Source organism: Terrapene carolina, unplaced genomic scaffold, assembly GCF_002925995.2.
Source record: "Terrapene carolina triunguis isolate 2854851 unplaced genomic scaffold, T_m_triunguis-2.0 Scaffold235, whole genome shotgun sequence".
NCBI lineage: Eukaryota > Metazoa > Chordata > Testudines > Emydidae > Terrapene > Terrapene triunguis.
In genome coordinates this window covers 2,666,012-2,687,936 of record NW_020664586.1, presented here as the reverse complement: position 1 = coordinate 2,687,936, position 21,925 = coordinate 2,666,012, and the positions used below count along the sequence as shown (strand labels likewise).

At 59.3% G+C, this 21,925-nt stretch overlaps 1 protein-coding gene across 1 annotated transcript in view; it reads left to right on the top strand.

The window, feature by feature from the left end:
- SLC38A3 (solute carrier family 38 member 3) overlaps nt 1-11,855 on the top strand; it is a 76,637-nt gene extending 64,782 nt beyond the window's left edge. Inside the window, exons 10-16 of the mRNA XM_024193624.2 lie at nt 2,578-2,754; nt 3,361-3,440; nt 4,479-4,579; nt 5,067-5,191; nt 5,849-5,993; nt 7,948-8,051; nt 9,524-11,855. Of these exons, the coding sequence (XP_024049392.1) occupies nt 2,578-2,754; nt 3,361-3,440; nt 4,479-4,579; nt 5,067-5,191; nt 5,849-5,993; nt 7,948-8,051; nt 9,524-9,628 (837 nt within the window). The 3' untranslated portion in view covers nt 9,629-11,855. The remainder of the gene's footprint in view (nt 1-2,577; nt 2,755-3,360; nt 3,441-4,478; nt 4,580-5,066; nt 5,192-5,848; nt 5,994-7,947; nt 8,052-9,523) is intronic.
- Nucleotides 11,856-21,925: the final 10,070 nt, after the last annotated feature.

Genomic DNA, 21,925 nt, shown 5'->3' with positions numbered 1-21,925 from the left:
GGGGCGGCCAGAGCGCCGGGGGGAGGGCGGCGAGCCCGGCTGTGGCCCCGCGCTCCCCGGCGCTGCGCCGCCCCCCTCCAGGTGCCGCCCCAAGCACCAGCTTGGGTGCTTGGTGCCTGGAGCCGGCCCTGCCCCAGACAGGGACCCTGGTCCCTACTGGCCCATCAGCTGGTCCCAAGCAGACCCCTCGGGGCCTGGCCTGGCAAGCAAATGGTTTTATTTCTAGTTGAAGAAGCCTAGACCCAGGGTGGAGGGGTGGGCGAGGGCTCCGGGGCAGCGGCTGGGGGAGAACGCTGAGCCTTCAGGGACAGCAGCACACACGGAGAGGTTCATGCATGCGCACGCACACTCATGCACGCACACACACACAGAGAGGTTCATGCACGTGGAGAGGTTCATGCATGCGCGCGCACACTCATGCACGCGCGCACACACGGAGAGGTTCATGCACACGCACATGGAGAGGTTCATGTACGCGCACACGCACTCATGCACATGCGCACATGGAGAGATTCATGCACGTGCACACGGAGAGATTCATGCACGTGCACATAGGCACACACACGCATGCACGTGCACACGGAGAGGCTCGTGCACACACACGCTCATGCATGCGCGTGCACACACACAGAGGTTCATGCACGTGCACACTGGCATACATACTCATGCATGCGCACACACGCACACGGAGAGGCACAGACACACTCATGTATGCGCACACACGCACACGGAGAGGCTCGCGCACACGCACACACGCTCATGCAGGCGCACACACTCCTGCACACACACACGCTCATGCATGCACGCACATGGAGAGGCACATGCACACATGCACGCGCACACACGCTCATGCACGCACGCACATGCACACTGAGAGGCACACATGCTCATGCACGCATGCACACGCACACTGAGAGGCACATACACACTCATGCACGCACACGCATGCTGAGAGGCACACACACACTCATGCATGCACACACCCACACAGAGAGACACACGCACACTCATGCACGTGCACACAGGCACACAGAGAGGCTCACGCACACACACACACACTCATGCACGCACGCACACGCACACAGAGAGGCACAGACACACTCATGCATGCGTGCACACGCACACAGAGAGGCTCTTGCACACACACATACACACACGCTCATGCACGAACACGCACACAGAGAGGCACAGACACACTCATGCATGCGCGCACACGCACACAGAGAGGCTCGCACACACACACATACACACACGCTCATGCATGAACATACACGCACACTGATAGGCACACACACGCTCATGCACACGCACACAGAGGCACACACACACACAACCTGCGAGATATGAGAATTCTCTGCCCGTCACCAAACCCTGCTGTGACATCAGGCCCTGGAAGGGCCAAGCGGTTTCGAAGACATCGTGGGGTTTCCGTTGCTCATCTTGCAGGCAGGCGGGTTTGGCTCCAGCACCGACAATCCCAGAGTGCGTCTGAGACCTGAGGGCCAGTGACACTGAGCAGCCTCAGTCTGGTCCAGGGTTCAAGGGGGAGGAGGATACGTTGCCGAGGGCTCAGAGATGAGCAGTGAGGAATGGAAAGGACTCGAAAACCTGCCTGAGAGCGAGAGACGCCGGAAGCTCCGTCTGTTTAGCTTAGCGAAGAGACGGTCAGGGGGTGACTGGAGCCCAGTCTGTGGGTATCTGCGTGGGGCACAGATATTTAATTGAGCGGAGGAAGGTCTAACAGGATCCAGTGGCTGGAAGCTGAAGCTAGACACCTTCACACTGGAAATGAGGCGTATGTTTTAGCAGGGAGGGTAACTAACCACTAGGACCATTTACCCAGGGGCGGGGTGGAGTCTCCATCTGTGATAACTTTTAAACCAAGATGGGATGCTTTGCTCGCAGCTCTGCTCTGAGGATTACTGCGGGGCAGGTTTCTGGCCTGGGCTATCCAGGAGGTCAGACTGGTCCCTCCTGGCCATAGATCTAGGAATCACTTTCTCTCTCCCCAGCTGGCGGAGGGGCGGGAGGTAACAGCGTCCCTGGGGGAGAGGTGCAGTTAGACGTAGGCGGGGTTAGGGTCAGAGTGTGGTAGCCCACAGACAGAGAGCGGGGAGGGGCGGGGGGTGTCCATGGTGTCTCTACAGTGTCCCTTGAAATTTGCCAGGCCTGAAAGTTACGAGCACCCCGGGAGCCCAGTCTGTGCCCAGGGGCTGCGAGGGGGCCTCAGGCGCTGGGGTGTGGAATGAATCACACCCTTCAGGGGACCTCGGACCAGCGTGGCTGGGGCCCAGGGTCATCTCCCCGCTCTGGCAGCCCATGGGGAGCAGGGGTTTCCGGCAGAGCAGAGAAGGACCCTGAGGGTTGGACTGGGAAGGCCTGGCTGGGTTGGTCAGTGATGCAGGGGGATGGGCCGCTCTCCCCTGCCCCATGATCTCCCCCTCATGCTTGGGCAGCACCTGTCTCCTTCGCTGCCTTTCCTCCCAGGCTCAGAGCTGGGACTGAGCTGCTGGGGGGCCGTGGGCAACACTGGCAGGACCAGGCGCTGACTGGGTTTTCCGCCCCCTTCCTGCCCAGGTCATCTACAAGAAGTTCCAGATCCCCTGCCCCCTCCCTGAGCAGGACGGCAACGGCACAAGCAACCTCAGCGACGCCCAGGGCAGCACCAGCGACTACCAGAACGGCTACCCGGTCCTCCAGCCAGCTGCTGCTGCGGCTGCCTGCTCCGCCAGCCTCTTCACACTCAACTCCCAGGTACCGCACGTGCCAGGCCACACGGCAGGCCGGCCAGGATCCTGGAGGAGCCCTGCTCTGGGTGCGGGTGTATTCTGGGAATGCTATGGCCATGCCCCAGCCCTGCCGCTGACCCTGCTGCCATCTGGCCAAGCCCAAGGGTCACTAACCATTCCTCAGGCCCCCAAAATGGTAGGACTGGCTCCCAAGCCGTGAGACTTCACACAGTCCCCTGGGTTTTCCCTTCGCCTCAGGGCGCCTGCGCCATCGGGTTGTGCTTGGGCCACTTTTCCTCTGGACCCAGAGATGTTCTTTATTTAAAATGCGCACTGAGCTTCTCCCCAGCTCACGTGCCTCCAGGAGCTGGGGCTTGGTGGGACCCAGACTCAACTGGTGGGAGCCGGCAGTTCTGCGCTGGAGGTTGTGAGCCCAGCACCCTCCCCTGAGCCCACCTGCCTGCTCCACTCCCATCCTCCCCATTCATTCCCACCGCTGGGTCATGCCCAGTCGCAGGGACCCAGACCAGGGGCGATGGGCAGCTGGGGTGCTCTGGGTAGCTCTCTGTAGCCGGTGCCCTGCACCGTTAGCCAGCAGCCCTGCTCCGCTGACCCTTGGTGTCTCCTGCAGACAGCCTACACCATCCCCATCATGGCGTTTGCCTTCGTGTGCCACCCCGAGGTGCTGCCCATCTACACGGAGCTGAAGGAGTGAGTCCTGGGGGGCCGGGATGTGGTGGGCCAAAGGAGGGGAAGGAGGTGGCCCCAGGACCCTACCCCATTGCTCCCTAGAGGGGCCTGAGCCAGTGTCGCTCAGCCCCTGAACCCAGGGTAGCTCCGTCCTAGGCAATGGGGCGACTCCAGGGGCCAGCACCAGCGTGGCCAGGATCCACGCCCAGGTGGGCCCCTGCCTCTTGTGGCTGGACCATGTGCCCCAGCCAGGAGCCCCATTGCTGCAAGTGGCCTCTGCTGCCTTGGGACTCCCAGATCTGGGTTCTGCTCCAGCGGGTTCTGGTGCCACCCCTGCCTCATTGCCCAGAGTGACCTGCCCTCTACCTTCTGGCATCTGGAGCCCAGGCACGGGGCCGCTGGGGGCACCCCCGGCCATTCTGGGGACCCCCGAACCGTGTCAACTCTGCAGCTCACGCCCTCACCTTGCCAGCCTCTGGCTGACAGACCCACGTGGGGCAGGGACCACCCACCGTTCGCCTGCCCCTTTCTACAGCAGGGCCAGTGGTAAGAGCAGCTCCTGCCTCCCGTCCTGTCTCTGTGTCAGACCGGCGCCCTCTCCTGGCATCAGAGAGCCCTGCACACAGCGAGGGTGGCTACTTGGGCAGCTGAGATGCTCACAGGACACAGCCTGTGAGGAGCCCTCCGATGCTTGGTGCTCCAGAGGCAGGGAGGGCGATGGGGCGCTGCTCCCCAGCCAAGCCAAGCTGGGGACCCATCCGTTCTGTGCTGCCAGGCACCAGCTGGCACCACGGGGTTTGCCCCAGGAACGTGCCTCTCCCTTGCCAGTGCAGGGCAAGAGGGACCCAGCTTAGTAGCCTGGCAAGGCCTCGGTATCGAGAGCCTGGCTCCGCAGCCGGGGGGCCATGGGTGCCATGCCCAGGACCAACAGGGAGGGGCCCAGGCTGGGAAGGTTGAGAGCCGTGGCCTAGAGGCCCCTCGGAGCAGGATAAGCCCAGCTCATGTGGGTGGTGGCTGCCGGAGGCCGGCAAATCTAACCCTGCTCTGGGCATCCTGCAGCCCCTCCAAGAAGAAGATGCAGGGCATCTCGAACATCTCCATTGCTGTCATGTATGTCATGTACTTCCTGGCCGCCCTCTTCGGCTACCTCACGTTCTACGGTGAGTGCCCCCCCAGGCGAGACGATCCCCACTCCCCCCCGCCCCCCGAAGGCCAGGAGCGGGCCCCTGTCCATCGCTAGCCCCAGAGGGATCCAGCCGGTGCCTGCCAGAGCTGGGTTACTGGCTCCATTGGCTGCACAGCTCAGAGGGCAGGAGCCATGGGGCTCACGGCTATGGGGCTGCCGTCTCCTGCCCAGGCACCACCAGACCCAGCCCATGGCAGGAGCCGTGGGGCTCACGCTATGGGGTTGCCGTCTCCTGCCCAGGCACCACCAGACCCAGCCCATGGCAGGGCCCCTCCAGTGCGATCCACCCAGCAAGGTCTTGTTGCTGGGCTCCCAGTCTCTAGGGCTGACCGGTTCTGTTGTCACGCACTAACCCAGTGCCGCACCAGGCTGTTGCAGAGCCATGTTGGCCGGTTTCCCTTGGGCCAGCGGGATGGGCAGAGCTCGCCCTGGGCGCGACTGACACGGGTTGCACCCCACAGGCCGGGTGGAGTCAGAGCTGCTGCACACCTACAGCTACGTGGACCCCTTCGACGTGCTGATCCTGTGCGTGCGCGTGGCAGTGCTGATCGCCGTGACGCTGACTGTGCCCATCGTCCTCTTCCCGGTAGGTGATGCCACCCGCCAGTCATAGGGGTGGGTGGGAGGACAGGGCCTTTTCCCTGACATCAGGGGTTGTAGCTCCCTGTGCAGTGCCCCACCCTGGGAGACACTGATGCCGTGGTCTCGGGCCCCTGCATGGCCTCAGTTGACACAGGCTGGCTGCTTGTGGGCAGTGCCAGCAGAGGCTGGATGGGCCATGGCAACTGAGGGCAGCCCAGTGTGGAGTTCTGGCACTGCGTGGTCCTCGTCAGGTGCCTGGAGTTTCTCTGGCTGGGCCTGGCCCTGCATGGGCTGCGGTGAGCACGGGAGGGACACGACAGCAGCAGGAAATGGACATTTATACAAACTGCAGGAAGGGAGCTGGGGGGCCAGCCAGGGACTGGGGCAAGCGGGCCCCAGGGACCACAGTGATGGGCACCATACTACAGGTTGGCCCTGGCGGGTGTGAGGTGGGCGAGGCCCAGAGGCCATGGTGATGGGCACCATACTACAGAGAGGCCATGGCAGGTGTGGGGCAAGTGGGGCCCAGAGGCCTTGGTGATGAGCACCATACTACAGAGAGGCCATGCGGGTATGATGGGCCCAGAGCAGGCTGGGCTCCGGAAAGGGAACTGGCTGTGGGCCCCATGCTGGGCATGCAATCTGACCCTCTCCCCTCTAGGTGCGCCGCGCCATCCAGCAGATGGTCTTTCAAGGCAAGGACTTCAGCTGGGTCCGTCACACAGCGATCGCTGTGGTCCTGCTGATCACCATCAACCTGCTGGTCATCTTCGCCCCCTCCATCCTCGGCATCTTCGGCCTGATTGGTGAGTCCTGGCACGTGCTGCCTGAGCCGCCCCCACGGCACTGCAGGGAGCCCAGCGCTCCCCGCACCAGCACCCTGTAGGCTGGGAAATAGTGTCTGGTCTGCCGTGCCAGATTCCCAGCCCCCGGGGCGTGAAATCCACTGCTCTTCCCCAGCACAGGGCTAGCTTCCCACGCACGCTGCTCCCTGGTGGCCTGCCTCAGCCCTGGACTGGAGGGACCTGTACAAACACAGCTCAGCCACACAAGGGAAGGAGTGCCGGTGGGGAAACTGAGGTACTGAGCGTGCTTTGCCCAAGGCCACAGAGTGAGTCAGTAGCAGCACTGGGACTGGACCCCAGTGGTGAGGGAGTTCAGTCTGCACAACTTGGGAATCCCTGCCCTTGCTGTTACAGGGGAGGTAGCATTGCCTACTGGGTAGGGCCTGGCCTAGCAATTTGGGCGACCTCAGCTGGGTCACGTTCCCTCTCTGTGCTTCAGTGTCCCCTCCCAGCCTGGGGCTGTCGGCTCCATCCCCCGCCCAGCCCACGATCTCTGCCCCATAGCGCTATCAGTATGGCAGGCCCATTGGTCCCTGCTTCAGCTGAGACCCCCACAACTCCTCTCAGGAGTGGCCCAGACAGGCAAAAGGCCCCGTCTCCCTTTGCTGCTCCCCTCTGATCATTGTAACCACAGGGTTTAAATGCGGCACCGGCTGCTCTCCCTTGTCCCTGGACTCTGGAGTCCTGGCCTGGCCGCTGTGTTAGCTCAAAGCCTGAGGGCTTCTCTTTGTTTGCAGTTTGGGTGTTTTTTTAATTCCTGTTCTGCCTTTGCTCTTGTCATGCCAGATCTATGCCTAGTATCAGGGGGTAGCCCTGTTAGTCTGTATCCACAAAACCAACAAGGAGTCCGATGGCACCTTGAAGACTAACAGATTTATTTGGGAAAAAGCTTTTGTGGGTAAAAAACCCACTTTTCAGACTCCATGCATCTGAAGAAGTGGGTTTTTTACCCACAAAAGCTTATGCCCAAATAAATCTGTTAGTCTTAAAGGTGCCACCGGACTCCTCGTTAAATCTGTTCCTTGGATCCCTGGCTGGCCCCACTCCGCGAGGGGCTCCGGGGCAAGGCTGACATGGCTAGCCCCACTGTTTCCAAGGAAGCTAATTGAGAGGGAAAGTTTGGCTCTAGCCAGGTGTGGGGCTTGGCTCAGGGGGTCAGGTGGCTGTGGGGGGCTAGTGTGACAGGTTTATGTTACCAATTTGCTCGGGGCATTAGGTGATTAGGCTGAGGCCTCAGGATTTTTAGGGGAGGAGATGCAGGAGCACACCAAGTGACTAAATTTTAAAGCTTTATTAATAAAATAATAAAATAACAGTGGGGAGTGCTGGGTTTTTTTATGTTATTTAGAGGAAGAAAGAAAGCATTAGTGCCCCAAGCCTTAACCCATTTTTATACTTACATTTGTACTACCCGAGGCTGGCCAAGCCTGGGTGTAATGTAAGAAGAAGAGGGGGAAGGGTGGGTGGGAGTTTTGTTTTGTGCACAGGTTGTTTGGGGTTTGCTGTTGATTTTTAATTTGCTTTGGCTTTTAGGAGGGTTTTTAAGTTTTGGGTTTTTTTAGCTGCATGTGTTTTGGCTGCATAGAGTTTGTTTGAGCACTGTGACCTTGGACTGGAGACCGCATCTTATTTTTGGACTCAGCTGAGAGCTGAGGCATTGAGTTAACCCGTTTTATTTTGGTTTTTTTAGCCTTTTGCAACCTGCACAAAAAAAAAAAATATTTTACACTTATACCTTTAACCTTTTAACCCTTTCCAAAATGCCTTGCAATGCTTGCAACAGCATTAGCAACATACAATGCTAATTTGCTTCCCCCCAAAAAATCCTAAAATAAAAAGCCATTAAATTATAACATTGGGAGCTGCTGGCTGCTCCCCCGCACTCCTGTACCCATTCTCTCCTGATGTTTTCTAGGTGCCACATCAGCCCCCTGCCTCATCTTCATCTTCCCAGCCATCTTCTACATCCGCATCGTGCCCAAAGACAAGGAGCCCCCGAAGTCCACCCCCAAGATCCTGGTACGTCCTCTCCAGCCAAGCTGACTGTCAGGGGGAATCATGTCGCTAATGGGCGCTGAAGAGGGTGGCCCTGGGCCAGCGTTGACTCTGCTTTTGAGGCCCCCTCCAGAGGCCTCCCACCTGACTCTCGGGGTGTTGGGCGCTGACCCCTCCCCCCCACTAAGAGGCCATAGGACCAGCAGGGCAATTGGCACAGCTGAGGTCATGCCTCCCTGCCAGTGTGTTTCAAGTCAGTCACCCGACATTAATGGCCAACAATATTATGAAAACATAGGCCTTAATTTCCAGAGTCCTCCCCTCTGTGTGTATGGGGGGGCACAATTTTAGGGGGAACTTTTAGGGGTGGCTCTCACTTTAGAAGCAAGGAGGTCGCATTTATAGCATGGGAAGCTCCTCAGATGTCATGTGGATACAGCCCAGGAGTCCTGAATCTGAGACCATCACCACTAACCACTAGACCCCACTCCCCTCCCAGAGCCAGTTCCCTTTAAGCTGCATGGCCGCACAGCAGGCTATTAAGGGCCATGCAGGCACGCAGCGGGGAGAGGCGTCTCGCCTCCGGCCCTGGGCTGCTGAGGCGAGAGGGCTGCGGGGAGTCGAGTCCTCTCTCCCCAGAGCAGCCTGCACCCCAAACCCCTCATCCCTGGCCCCAGCCCAGAACCTGCACCCCCAGCCAGAGCCCTCACCCCCCCTGTGCCCCAACCCTCTGCCCCAGCCTGGAGCCCCCTCCTGCACCCCAAACCACTCATCCCCAGCCCCACCCTAGAGCCTGCACCCCCAGACGGAGCCCTCACCCCCCCACCCCAACCCTCTGCCCTAGCCCTGAGCCCCCTCATGCACCCCAACCCCCTCACCCCGGCCCTACCCCAGAGCCCTCAACCCCAGCCAGAGCCCTCAACCCCCCGCAGCCTAAGCCCTGAGCACCCTCCCACACCCCGAACCCCTCATCTCCAGCCCCACCCCACAGCCTGCACCCCCAGCCAGAGCCCTCACCTCCTGCAACCCAACCCCTTGCCCAGCCCTGAGCCCCCTCCCACAGGTGGGCTGGGTCGAGGGCAGAGCTGTTTGTCTGAGGGTCACTGGTGGGCTGGGTCGAGGTCGGAGCTGTGTGTCTGAGGGCCAGAGGTGGGCATGGTCTGGGGCAGAGGTGTGTGTCTGAGGGGCATGGGTGGGTGGGGTTGGGGGTGGAACTGTGGGTCTGAGGGGCAGAGGTGGGCTGGGTCGAGGTCGGAGCTGTGTCTCTGAGGGCCACAGATGGGCAGGGTTGAGGGCGGAGCTGTGTGTCTGGGGAGCACGGGTGGGCGAGGTTGAGGGTTGAGCTGTGTGTCTGAGGGGTTGCAGTGGGCGAGGTTGGGGGCGGAACTCTGTGTCTGTGGGGCGAAGGTGGGTGGGGTCAGTTGTTGGAGTTGTGCCCAGTGGGCTGAGCCCGCCCCGGGGCTCATGTCTCCTGCCCCCTGTCTCCTCCCTTGCAGGCTGCCGGCTTCGCGGGCCTTGGCGTGCTCTTCATGGTCATGAGTCTCAGCTTCATCATCAGCGACTGGGCGATGGGCGGCGCCAAGAGTGGGGGCAGCCACTAGAGGGCAGCAGGAAGCGCCCTCCCGCCCCCACCCCACACCCTGGGAGATGGGGCTATCTGAGCCATGCTCCCCTGCCCCTGTCCTGCTGCTAGTACTGTCCAGCGACCCGGTCCTCACTGCTGCCGAGCCAGGGACATGCCCGGGGCCCTGCAGCACTACTGGGATTTCCCCAGTGCAGGCGAGCCAGCCCTTCGCAGCCAATGAATGTAGCATGGGGGGGCCGAGCAATCCCCCAGCTGGGGGGTGGCCACGGCTATGGTGGGCCAGTCCGGCTGGGGAGCTTCGAGTGCCAGAAGGAGGAGAAGCAGGTCTAATGGCTGTAGCATGGGAGTGGGCTCTATTCCCTGCTCTGCCCTTGTCCGGCTAGGTGAGCTTGCCTCAGTTTTCCCATCTGTAAAATGGGGCTGCTACTTCCCTACCTCACTGGGGGGCTGGCCGTGAGACGGAGCAGCTCCATGCACATGTGGAGCAGCCAGAAGCCCACAGACAGCGGCGCCAGTGAGGCGGGCAGAGAATTGTTCCAAGGGGGGCAACAAACAGGAAGCGAGTGCTGCCAAGTGGGAAGTGACGCAGACCGAGGGCACGTCCTGTCAGGGAGCGGCTCAGCGACGAAAAAGAAACAAAATGGGGTGGGGTGTAGTGCTGTCCCGCCTTGTGCCTCGGTTTCTTTTTCCCTGCTGGGGCACAGGGCCGGACGCCCTTCAGAACCCCCTTTTCTTGAGGGTCCCATGCTTTGTGTGGTGGCTGCAGAGTTGTGCTAAGCCTGCAGCCATGATCTCACACCTGCCGAGGAGGGTGGCATTTGGGGTGAACTGAGGGGCAGGGACACCCTGCACTAGGGGGAGCAGGGCCTCAGTGTGTCTCACCTTGGCCCATGTGGGTGGAGGATTCAATACCAGCCCTAATATGCACCCCCAGCTGCTATTGCAATGGGGGCCTTGCCACTGCCTGGAGCAGCTCCCTGCCCCACAGCACTGAGAGACACGGCCCAACCGTCCCCCCCTTCTCAGGAGGGCCCTCCCTGCTGGCTGGCAGATGGTGCCCCCCTGAGAGTTGGCAGTGTGTGCTGGGAATTGTGGCCCTGCCATTGAGCCTGTATAGAAACTAACGAATCCCTAAAACTTGATTTGCTGCTAATCGAAATAGTTTAGGAGAATCTACATTAATTTATATTGTATATGTGTACACACACACACTGTTGTTATTGTGTTACTGACCTTGCGGTTAGTGGTTTCCATAGGATGCCCATCCTGTGCAGACCGTGTCAGAGCTGGGAGGGTCCAGTGAAATCATGTTTGGTTGGCTGCTGTCTTTAATTTGGGATGCTCCCTCGTTACTGCGTGTGGTGGGCATGAGGAGCATCAGTCCACCATGGGCCTCTCCTCTTGTCCTCCCACCCTGCCAGTTGGCTGGGGTGAAGCCAGACCTGGGGGGGCCGGCAGCGTGCATCAGTTTAATATCTTCTGCACCCCTTTGGACAGGTCTTCTCCACCTCTCTGACCTGCAGTCCCATCAGACTTCAGCCCAAACCAAAGATGGCTCCCAGGCCTCTCCACATGCTATGGTCATGGGCCCCTCTCCCTCACGGTCTGGCTGGCTGAGGGGCAGGACATGGGCAGAAGAAGCCACTGTGGATGTGGCCTCCTCCCAGACCCACGGCAGGAGCTGTTCTTGGGGCCTCGGAGTGGGGAGACCTGCAGAGCTCCCTAGCTAGCTGTAGGGGGAGTGGTCCCCAGGCAGTGAGGGGGCCTCCTGCCCTAACCGCGAGTGCGGGTTTGACTGCACTAGCCCTAGCGCCGTGGGAACCACTGATGGCTTTGATTTCCCTAAAGGGAGAGCCTGTGTCACTCTGAGCTTTTCCTGTGTGAACCTGAATAGTCCCAGCAACACGGCCCTGGTTGTACTGACTGTTGCTGGGCTGGGCTGGAAAGTGAGCTGGTAGGTGCGCCTAGATTGTAGTTAGAGGAAAAAACCCTGCAGAGTCACAGCTTGCCACCTGGCTAGTGAGGGGCTGGGCCTGTGTTCACACTGGGTCTTTCCGTCAATCCTGGCCTAAGGGGGCAGGCTGCCTGGGCATGTGAGGGGTCACTCGTGGAGAGGTGAAGGCAGCAGCCCCAGCAGCGTTGTATCTGTGTTGGCTGGCAGGGAACCCCAGTGGGGCTCCAGAATGGGCACCCCACTGACGGGAGTTTCTGGAGGCTGAAGTTCAGCTAGGAGAACTGCAGCAGGACTTCCCCAGGCTTCTCTGGCAATGCACTTCGGACCTCTCCAGGGGTGGGGTGCTTCCCCAAGGGCCTCTCCTGCTGTCCTGCCCTGCCAAGTTGGCTTCCCCAGCCCTGAAGCCAGAGCTGGGTGGGCAGCAGGGTGAACTAGCTGCCTTCCTGGGTATACAGCCACATGCAGGCTTGTGGGGCTGATGCCGTGGGGCACATGGGGTTCCTACATAAGGCCTCCCAGGACCCGGCTGCAGTGTCACTCCCTGGCTCGGCAGCCAGGGCACCCATGGGTACTGGGGGCTGTTTGTGGCTGTTGTGACTCAGGGACGTCCCAAACCAAGGCACATCCACTCCCCGGGGCCTGACAAGGGCTCTCTCCCGGGTCTGGCCAAGCAGAGGAGGGTCGCTGGGCTGGAGCGAGACACGTTCACGTCCTTGGAGGAGGGCGGGGGGGACAGCCCTGCTGGCTGGGGGCAGACGAGGGCGATCAGTGGGGAGGAGGGGTTAGGGTGGGTGTGTATATAACCCACACGCCTTCTGGGTGTTGTGCTCTGTCCCCTCTAGTGGTACCAAGACCACTTAGAGATGAGTGAATCTGCTACAGCCATAGCTCAGAGGCATGTGGCTTTTAGCTCACACAGTAGAGGCTCATATGCTAAGCTCCAGAGGTCCCAGGTTCAATCCCACCCACCGATGCCCGGGGTCTTTCGGTGTTACATGTACACGAGGTGGGGCAGGGCCCATGGGGGGAGCTGGCAATGTGCTGGTGGGTTCCATTCTGGAGGACAGGGAACACCCTAGGCAGCAGAGGAATGTGGGGCTTGCTCTCCCTAACTGAGAGCACCAGAGGCTCAGCCCACCGCTAGGTAGGGCGCAGACACCAAGGTGACGGGCACCAAATACCTATGCAGTGTAATGCGTCATGGTCTATGGGATGCTGCTGCCCCCTGGTGCCCAGGGTCGTCATTGCCTTCAGGCAGGCTCTAGCTCCCAGCATGACTGGGTGGTACCCGTGTGTCACATGCCCCTCGATGAGCAGAGGATGGCCTTGGGGTGACCCTGTGCCCTGGGAGATACCTGCCCTGCAAGCTAAGGAGCGATTGGAGAGGAGCCGGGAGCGCCCCACACGAGCTGGGGGATATGGGGCGAACAGGCCTATGTTGTTGTGCAATGGGGCGATGCTGTGGGATGCACTAAAGTATTGGGATGACAGAGGACATGGGGGGTGATGGTTGAGGGCATGGGAAGGAACAGCACCCCTCCCTCTCATGCCCCAGATGTTGGGGGGAGGAGGGAGGGCGGGCACGTGTAGGGCACCTGGCCCACGGCTGCCAGCAGGATGGCCCTTCTGCCCCATGAGTGCAGCCCCTTCCCTCCCACTAATGCAGGGCCAGCGGCAGACTTGTAGAGGGTGCTCTGCCCATGCACTGCAGCCCCTACCCAGCGCCCACCAGGCACAATGGAAAGATGCCTACAGATGACAAGGGTGCAGGATCAGGCCTGAAGCCGGTGCCATCACGCCCCCTCCCCAAGGGGCGAGCAGAGTGTGTGTCCCCCCCATCCACCCCTGGGGAAGCAGGCCAGGGTGCAGATCCACCCCCTGTGCTAAACTCACCCTGCAGCCCTGTGCTAACACTGTCTGACTTCCTGCCAGCCCGCAGCGCCCCCCAGCCGCCCGCCTGCCCACATCACTCCTCATGCCTCTGGGCGCCACATGCCCAGGAACCTCTGGGTCACACTGAAAAACGAGCGGTCGCCTCCCAGTCTCCGTTTGCTGCGTGACGGGCACCGTATGAATTGGGTGGGGGTGAGGGCGGGTCAGGGGTGGGCCAGGGTATTTTCGGCAGCACTGTGATTGCAAGCGAAATTAAGCAACCCACCGTTTCTTGGGGTTGACTAAGTGCAAATGAAGTAACTCAGAGATGTATTTTTGTATTGGGGGTGGAGGAAGCTGGACAGCTTTGTGTCAATACTGTATATAAGAGTAGGTGTTTCTAAGGCGCGCTGTGTTGCTCTCAATAGCTCTGTATAGTGTATATATGCTACGTAGTCAATGGAGAGGGATCACTGTACCAGATGACCTGCTATGCCGCAGAGAACTGACCACGAGATCTGTCCATTCAATAGGCTGGTGGCCACTGCGACAGTGGCTACTAGGGGACGTCTCCAGATGTCGTTGTGCTGGTGTTAAACCATCTCCGCCATGGGCTGTGGATTAGGGCCCTCCTGAAGAGTGGGGAGGGCTAGACAGTCGCAAAGCTAAAGATGTTTTTAGTCAGCTTTATAAGGGCCCGATCCTGCGAGGTGCTGAGCGCCAGCCCGGCAGGGGCAGGCGCTGCAATCAGTGGGTGCTACTTGCCTCCCAGGAAGGGCTCAGCACCAGCACCACTCCCATGAGTGTGCCACAGTCTTGGTTACCTGGGGGCTCTGTGGTATTGGAGAGCTCAAGTTGCTGTGCCCGGCTGGCACGGCAAGGGAGGTGTGGGGCGGCTTATAACCACAACCGAGGCTCTCTGCTTCTCCCAGCTCGGCCATGCTCAGTGGGTCATTGCACCCCTGCCTCCCATTAAGAGGTGGCAGGGCACGGGTCAGGTTAGCTGGGTGGCGGCAGGTTGGTACGGCCGTCCCTCTCCATTGCTCTGTCTATGAGGCGGCTCAGCAGGCTGCAGCGTAAGGGGTAAAGCTGGTTTCAGTCTCACTTTGCATTCGGGACCCTCCTGCGGGGTTCGGGCTGAGCCTCCTGTGCCAGCGCTGGCCTACCATGCCCTGTCCCTTCGCTGGCGCATTCCCAGCCTTTGAAGGGGGAGCGAGGCGCTGGCCAAGGAGCCGCGTAGCGGTACCATGTGATAGGGCTTGAGGTTGAGGTTGGTTTTAAATTATATGGTTAAATTAGATTTTTATTTGGAAAGGAAACGAACAACCCTCCCCCCTTTTTAAATAACAATAAAGGAAAAGCAAAACCTCCCTGGATTCCGTGTGTTCTTGACACTGGGAGCTAATGGGATGGACCCAGCGTGGAGTGAGCTGAGGTCCTGCAGAACTACATGTGTGCATGACTGCAGCGCGCATGCCAGACCCATGCTAAAGACTCACGCCCATTGTGGCTCAGGCACAGAACGGGACATACAGCACACACGGATCAGTGGGGAGCCACACCCTGGAAGGAAGGAAGTCACTCACTTGTGGATTACTGTATGACATGGTGACTGCTTCCATAGAAACCAATGAGCTCAGCCACTTCCCTTGCGGCCAAAGGCAGATCTAAGGAGTTTATGTTTATCCCCTTCAGGGGTTGAGATGAGCATAAGGTAGGCCTTTCATCTGAGCAGACTGAAAATGGACACAAGGAAATCATTATTTGTGCAGCATGCAAAATTAACTGGCAGAACTCACTGCTACAAGGTATCACTATGGCCACCAGCAACTTAGTTGTTTTTTTTTAAGGCTGAGGCATTTATATAGAGAATGAAAACACCCAGAGTTATCATGGAGAGACTCAAACATCTAGAAAGGTTTTAAAGCTGCATGTTTCAGGGCATAAACCAACTAGGACCTAATGCAGGTCAGGAAGGAACTGCCCCATGGACAGGTTATTTCGTCATTGTCAACTAGGGGCTTTCTTTCACTTTCCTCTGAAACAGCTGCTGCTGGATTGCCTTGCTCCACCAGTTCCTGTGTCCCATGCATGTATGTGAGCAGGTTGGTAGCTCAGCGGGCACATGCTCTCTGTAGTACAGTGGGTACACGGCAGCAGAAGCCCAGTCTGTGATCACGGCAGAGTGACTGCACAGTGCAGTGAGTAAGTGCAATGAAGACATTGGTCCCTAGGTCACAGGGGAGACACATTGGTGTCAGCCCAGCCTGCAAGTGTCTGTCTAAGGGCCCCGATGCACAGAGAGGTGTGTTAGGCCTCCTCTGCTTGGGGATCCCAGGGCAAGCACTGTCTGGGCCCGGCCCCATCAGTGCTCATTTGCTGTTACCGTGTGGGTGGAGCTGAGGCAATGGAGAGTGCAGTCAGGCGAGCTCCAGCGACTCTGCCGTTCAGTGAGCTGCACACACAGCCCCAATTCAAGGTAACTCTGCTCCAGCCAAAAAAACGTGGGGCTGCCGTTTTGTCCAGCGTCGTCAACGAAACACCCCAGGGCTAGGTCAGGCCTCGGACAGGAAACCACCCCACTGCGCTCCCTGGAGCCAGTGTGCAGATGAGTTGGGGCTTTGCCTAGTGATAGGGGCGGCTGGGCAGCAGGGAATGGGGGAGCATCACCTCTTCTCTTAGGGTCAGTGCCCCAGCCGTGTGCTAGGGGTGCTGGGCAGCAGGGAATGCGGGGGTGTCACCTCTTCTCTTAGGGTCAGTGCCCGCCCCCCTTCCCAGCAGCACGCCGACATGCCTGGCAATGGCAGGATGACCACAGGGAGTCCCTGGCAGAGGGCAACTGCTAGGCCTGCATGGTGTGCCATGAGGTTAGCTGCATGGCAAGTCGTCCCCTGGCCTTCGTCTGGTGTTTTGCTCCCAGGCAGGCGGCTGGGTGGCACTGCTGTGGGGTGTGAGGGCAGAGAAGCGGGAGAGATGGGGGCTGGCGAAGGGGGTGAACCCAGTGGCTGGATGGGGGCCCGATCCTGCCACCCAGCTGAATTGTCCCCTCACACCAGGGCTTGTCACAGGGTAACTGGCCCTTTAAGGGCACTGGGCTCAACCCCTGCCCCGTTACCAGGCTGGCAGGTGATGGGTGTGAGGCTGGGGCTTGCCCTGCAGATAACCTGATTTAGAGACCAAGCAATGCCACGAGGGGCAGAGACAGGCAGGGGCAGGAGCCCCAGAGCCGAGCGGGTCTCCCCATGGGAAGGGTGGAAAGGCCTGGCTGGGCCCGGACAAGTGGCCAGGAGGACAGGGCAAAGCCTGGGCAGGGGCTCGCCAGCCAGCTGAACGGGGCAGGCTAGTGCAGAGGGCTCAGAGAGCCTAGGGGACCATTCCTTCCTCCAGTCTGAGCACCCGTCTTCCACCGGCCATTGGCTCCCACCCCGCTACCCCGTCCTGAGTCCAGTGTCTCTAGCCAGCCCAAAGCATGCCAGGCCTCAGGAGCCAGCTGGGACCAGGCGGGACCGAGGGGCCCTCAGTGCCGGAGGGAATGGCTTAGGTGAGCCATGCCCAGGTGAACCCCAGCAGGTGCCCAAGCCCCGTGCTGCAGAGGAAGGAAAAAACCCCTAAGACGCCAGCCGTTACCCGGCCCGAGAAAGTTCAGGTCTAGGGCAGGGGTTTTCAAACTGGGGGTCGGGACCCCTCAGGGGGTTGTGAGGTTATTACATGGGGGGTCACGAGCTGTCAGCCTCCACCTCAAACCCCGCTTTTCCTCCAGCATTTATAATGATGTTAAATATATAAAAATGTGTTTTTAATGTATAAGGGGGGTCGCACTCAGAGGCTTGCTATGTGAAAGGGGTCACCTGTACAAAAGTTTGAGAACCACTGGTCTTGGGGTGTTTGCCGCCACCTTGTGGCCAGGACTGTAGTGCACTCAGAGCACTGCTGGAAGCCACAGTACACTGCTGCTGAGCTGGGAGCCTGGGTTGCCACCTGGTCTCAGCCAGGGTCCAGCTCCCTCCCTCACAGCCAAACGCCCAGCTGCAGGCAGAGAGAGAGAGGTAGATGCTGGGGAGGGGGACTGGCTTCCATTTGGTGGCCGTGCCCTCCCCCCCGTTGCAGAATCCCAGCACAACTGGGCAGCGTGGGCAGCTGGGGCTGGGCAACGCACAGGTGTGCCCAGGGGTGGGAGAGCGTGGCAGTGCCCCCTCCGCCTCTTCTTGTGCCCCTCGAGAAGAGGGAAAGGAGCCATGGCCCCAGGCTAGCCGAGTGCAGGTGGGACCCCGTGCTGCAGTCTTTGAGGGGTGGGGGACTGCTGCAGGGGCTCATCTGTCTACACACACATACACACATACACCCTGTAGGAGTGCAAGCCCTCTGCTGAGTCTCTGCCCCCCCTCTCCCTTCCCTGCAGCTCTTCCTAGTACCAGTCTGGGGTCAGTAGCGACTCAGAGTCAATCACAGCACTCCCTGCAGCACAGTGCCCCCTAGCACCACAGTGGGGGGGGGGTGTGCATCCTCTCCACCAGTCCCTGCAGCACAGCACCTCCAAACATGCACTGTCATGAAGTGAAACCCCCTCCCCACCCTCTTTGCTGATTCTGAGCAGAGCTGGGAGCATGCAGCAGTGTTCAGCACCCGCTCTGGATTCAACCCCCCGGGACCGGGAGCAAGGCTCCTGCCCCCTCTGCCAAGGGATCGGACTTCCATGGCATGCAGAGGAGTGAGGGCATTCCTACGGTGTCTATCAGCAACTCCTTAGTGGCGCCAAGAGGCCAGCATGGCCTGCACCTCCCTGGCATGCAGCCTGCCTGGGCGCCGGTCCACTTTCACAGCGACCAGCTCAGGTCCCACCCACCCCTCACCGCAGCTCGCCCAAGTTGTGGGAGGGGCCCGGCAGCCCCCAAGCAGCATGTAGCAGTGGCTGGTCTGTGTGGGGAGGGCGACGGCCTGAGGATCCCTGGTCAGGGCTGATGGCTGCGGGTCCCCATGGCACCATGGAAGCAGTGGTGGGGAGGTCTGCTTCCCCACCCCAGGCTGCGTGGGCTGCCCAGCAATCACTGTGCTGTAACAGGCTTTGGGATTCCCTCAGCTGGCCACTGGGTGGCCCCATTGCTCTGCTCGCCCCGAGGGCCGTGCCCAGGGGTTATTGCCCAGAGATGCCCTGCAGGGCCAGGCTGCAGGTGGGGATGGGACAGCCATGAGGTGCCTTGGGGGAAGGCGGCTGGGTGGGTAGGGGGCAGCTGGGCAGGATCGGGCCCCCTGTGACTCCCTGTCTGAAATGTTTGACTAGATGCCATTTAATGCCCCGAGCAAGACTGCAACTGCACCAGGACCCACCACTCAGTGCTCCTGAGCTTCTCGCCGCCCTTCACTCAGGATGCCCCAGGAAAGGGCAACCCCTGCAGTTCGGATCCAGTGGGCACTGGGGTGCAAAGCACATGGGGGCTGCAGGTAGCACCCCAAGCTCCGAGGCTCCCGCCCTCCCCTGGGCTGGAGCAGCAGGGTAGTATGTGCTCCCCGAGGGCACAGGGCTCTGACGTTTTCACATTGCTTGAACTTACCCCCCCCCCCCCCCCCCCCCCACACACAAACAGACAGAGGGTTGTAGCTGCAGCTTTCCCCCTCCCCCACTCCCTCATCCCCATAGCCCTGCTCCTGCTGGCAGGGTTGCTGTGGTACAGGGCAGACAATTTAGTGTGAGCCTCTAGGAGTCAGTCCCCCTTCCCTCCCCCGGGCTTTGCACTGTCCCATGTACCAAAGAATCCTGAACCTTCAAAGAGCAGAATCTGGATCTGCCCTGTATCACATTTGTTTGCAGGAGTCACTGCAGAGAGAGGGGTCATACTGCATCCATAGCGGGGAAGAGTTATGAGGGGGGCTGACACTGCATCCATAGGAGGGAGTCACTGCAGGGGGGGGTCACCGCAGGGCATAGGGGTCACACTGCACCGATAGCAGGGGTCACAAGAGGGGGGGTCACACTGCACTGAGGGTCACTAAGGGGGTGGGGGTCTCACTTAGGGTGACCAGACAGCAAATGTGAAAAATCGGGATGGGGGTGGGGGGTAATAGGAACCTATATAAGAAAAAGACCCAAAAATCGGGGCTGTCCCTATAAAATGGGACATCTGTTCATCCTAGTCTCACTGCAGGGGGCGGGGTCACACTGCATGAGAGTGGGGGGGTCACTGCAGGGGGAGGGGGTCAAACTGCACCGATAGCGGGGAGTGACAGGGTGAACTGACTCAGAGGTGGACAAAATAATGCCCAGGTAGCTGTAGGTGGTGGAACCACTGAGAGTTAAACCCCGGGGGAGGGGGGGAGATGGCTCTAATCCACGCCCATGCCCTGCAGAGGTTGCTGTGAGTGGGAGGAGCCTGGGGCCTATATAAATCTGACCAGCTCAGTCTTAAGCCCAGGCAGAGAAGTAGCAGTAAAGGTGGTGAGCTGTTGTGGGGTGCTGCAGGAAACAGCCCCACACCAGGGCAGGGGGAGCCGTGCTGCGCTGGAGAGGAAGGTACTGAACGTAGTGGGGGTTGGGCATAAACCGGGGCTTCTGCGTAAAGACTGCGTGTGCAGAATATGGAGAGCTTAAGGGGAAAGAGACTAAAGGGGGTACATGGGGGGGACCTGAAATACTGATGGGGCATTGATAAGAACTGTCTTGTTCTCTGGCTTCCTCCTCTCCCCTTCCCCTCCCCCCGCTTTCTGGGGTGGCCAGGTCATCCCAGTCCCCCAGGCAATCCCCTGGGGACATTGGGGGCTAGCAGTGGGGCATTCCTCCTGTTCTCTGCCTGTGGTACAGAATCGTCTGGAGTTTGGGCTCGTTCTGATTGCTTGGTTTAGCATGCGGGTGCTGGGTGGGATGCTGGCCTGTGATAGATCAGACTGGGTGGCCTGTTGGGCAGAGTCAGAGCTCAAGGCTGCTTTAGGTCGCAGACTCCCAGCCATTACCTGTCTGGATTGCAGTCGCCCTGAGACTTGCTGACTATCCCATCAGGTCGGACCATAGAAGAGCTGGCCAGCCATTTTCAGTCTATTACTCAATTCCCTACAAAATGCAGCTCTGCAGAGAACAAATTGTGACGAAATTGGGGATTTTTGTAGTGTTTTACATGAATAGAGTGTGCGTGCCTCAGTTTCCCTGTGTGCTGCATGTTTAACAAGGTGGTGGGAGAGGGTCTGTTGTTGCAGAGGACCAGGTGTGACCTCGCCTGGCAGCTGGGACCCCCCAGACAACGGCCTGGAGATGGGGAACCCTAACAACTGGTGACCTGGTGACTAAGAGGCCCACCCCAGCTTAGCAGTCAGCTGGTTCTGGCCAGTGGGAGGACAAAGGGCTGAGGAGAGAGGACCCTGGTGACCTGACCAACCAGTTGCAGCCAGAGGGGAGCAAAGGATGGAAGAGAAAGGGCCCCAGCGACCTGTTTACCTGGGACAAAGGCAAAGGACAGGGGAGGAGCTGTTGGGGCCCTTGATATCGGATGCCCAGCTGGAAAGCTCAGGGTCTCGGGACTGGAGAGAGAAAGCAGCCAGAGCCCACCTGGATGCAGAGGAGACTTAGATGTACTGTGCTGAGGGAGGCCAGGCCTGCGGCCCGGAGAGTTTCCTATGCTGTCTTCAGATACTCAATAAACCCTTCTGTGTTACGCTGGCTGAGAGTCACTCCGGTCAAGAGAACAGGGTTGCATTATTCCCTCTGGGAGTGGAGGCCCCGGGGGTCCAGAGCGAGTGGACTCCCTGAGGGGGCCCACAGCGAGACAGGCGTGCTAAGGCTCAAGAGGTGCAGTTCCAGGAGGCAGAGGGGCTTAACCCCCGAGAGAGAGTGGACCCCCGAGAAGGGCTGTCACACTGAAGAAGGTCCACCCAGGGACTGTATGGGCCAAGAGTGGGCATGACTTGTGAGTCCGTGACACAAACTATTTGAGAATTCAGGTCGAGTTCAGTGAATCCTCTTGGCCAAATAAAAAGACCAGGAAACATTTTTTTTTCCAAAAATGTCAAAACTTCATTCAAAAGTCCAAAAAAAAAAAAAAAAAAAAGTCTCGACGCTTTGTTTCGGAACCAGCCCCGGCAAGTGGAAATGCTGCGTAGATTTGACCCAAATGGCTTTTTATTTTTTCGTTTTTTGCTGAGGAGAAAAAAAAAACTGAAAAAAAAAATTGTGTTTATTTCAAATGAATCAGTGTTCAGTTTGACCCCGAGCCCAAAAAAAAAAAAATCATTAAGTCTCTCAGTTCTTGACATGAGTCCACACCTGCAGTTATGAAGAGTTTATCAGTGCTTGATTTGTAATGAGAGAGGGGCCAGGGCTCAAGCTGTTTTTGTTGTTTTTTTTTTACTTTCATAGCTGATGGGCCGGGCCCAGGGGCACTGGAGTTCCTAACCGCCAGGTCTGGAGACACCAGGGCTCTGAACCGCCGAGCCCAAGAGCGCCGCGGCTCTGAACCGCTGGGCCCGGAGGTGCTGGCTCAGCCCTTGCACAAATTAAGCACTGGG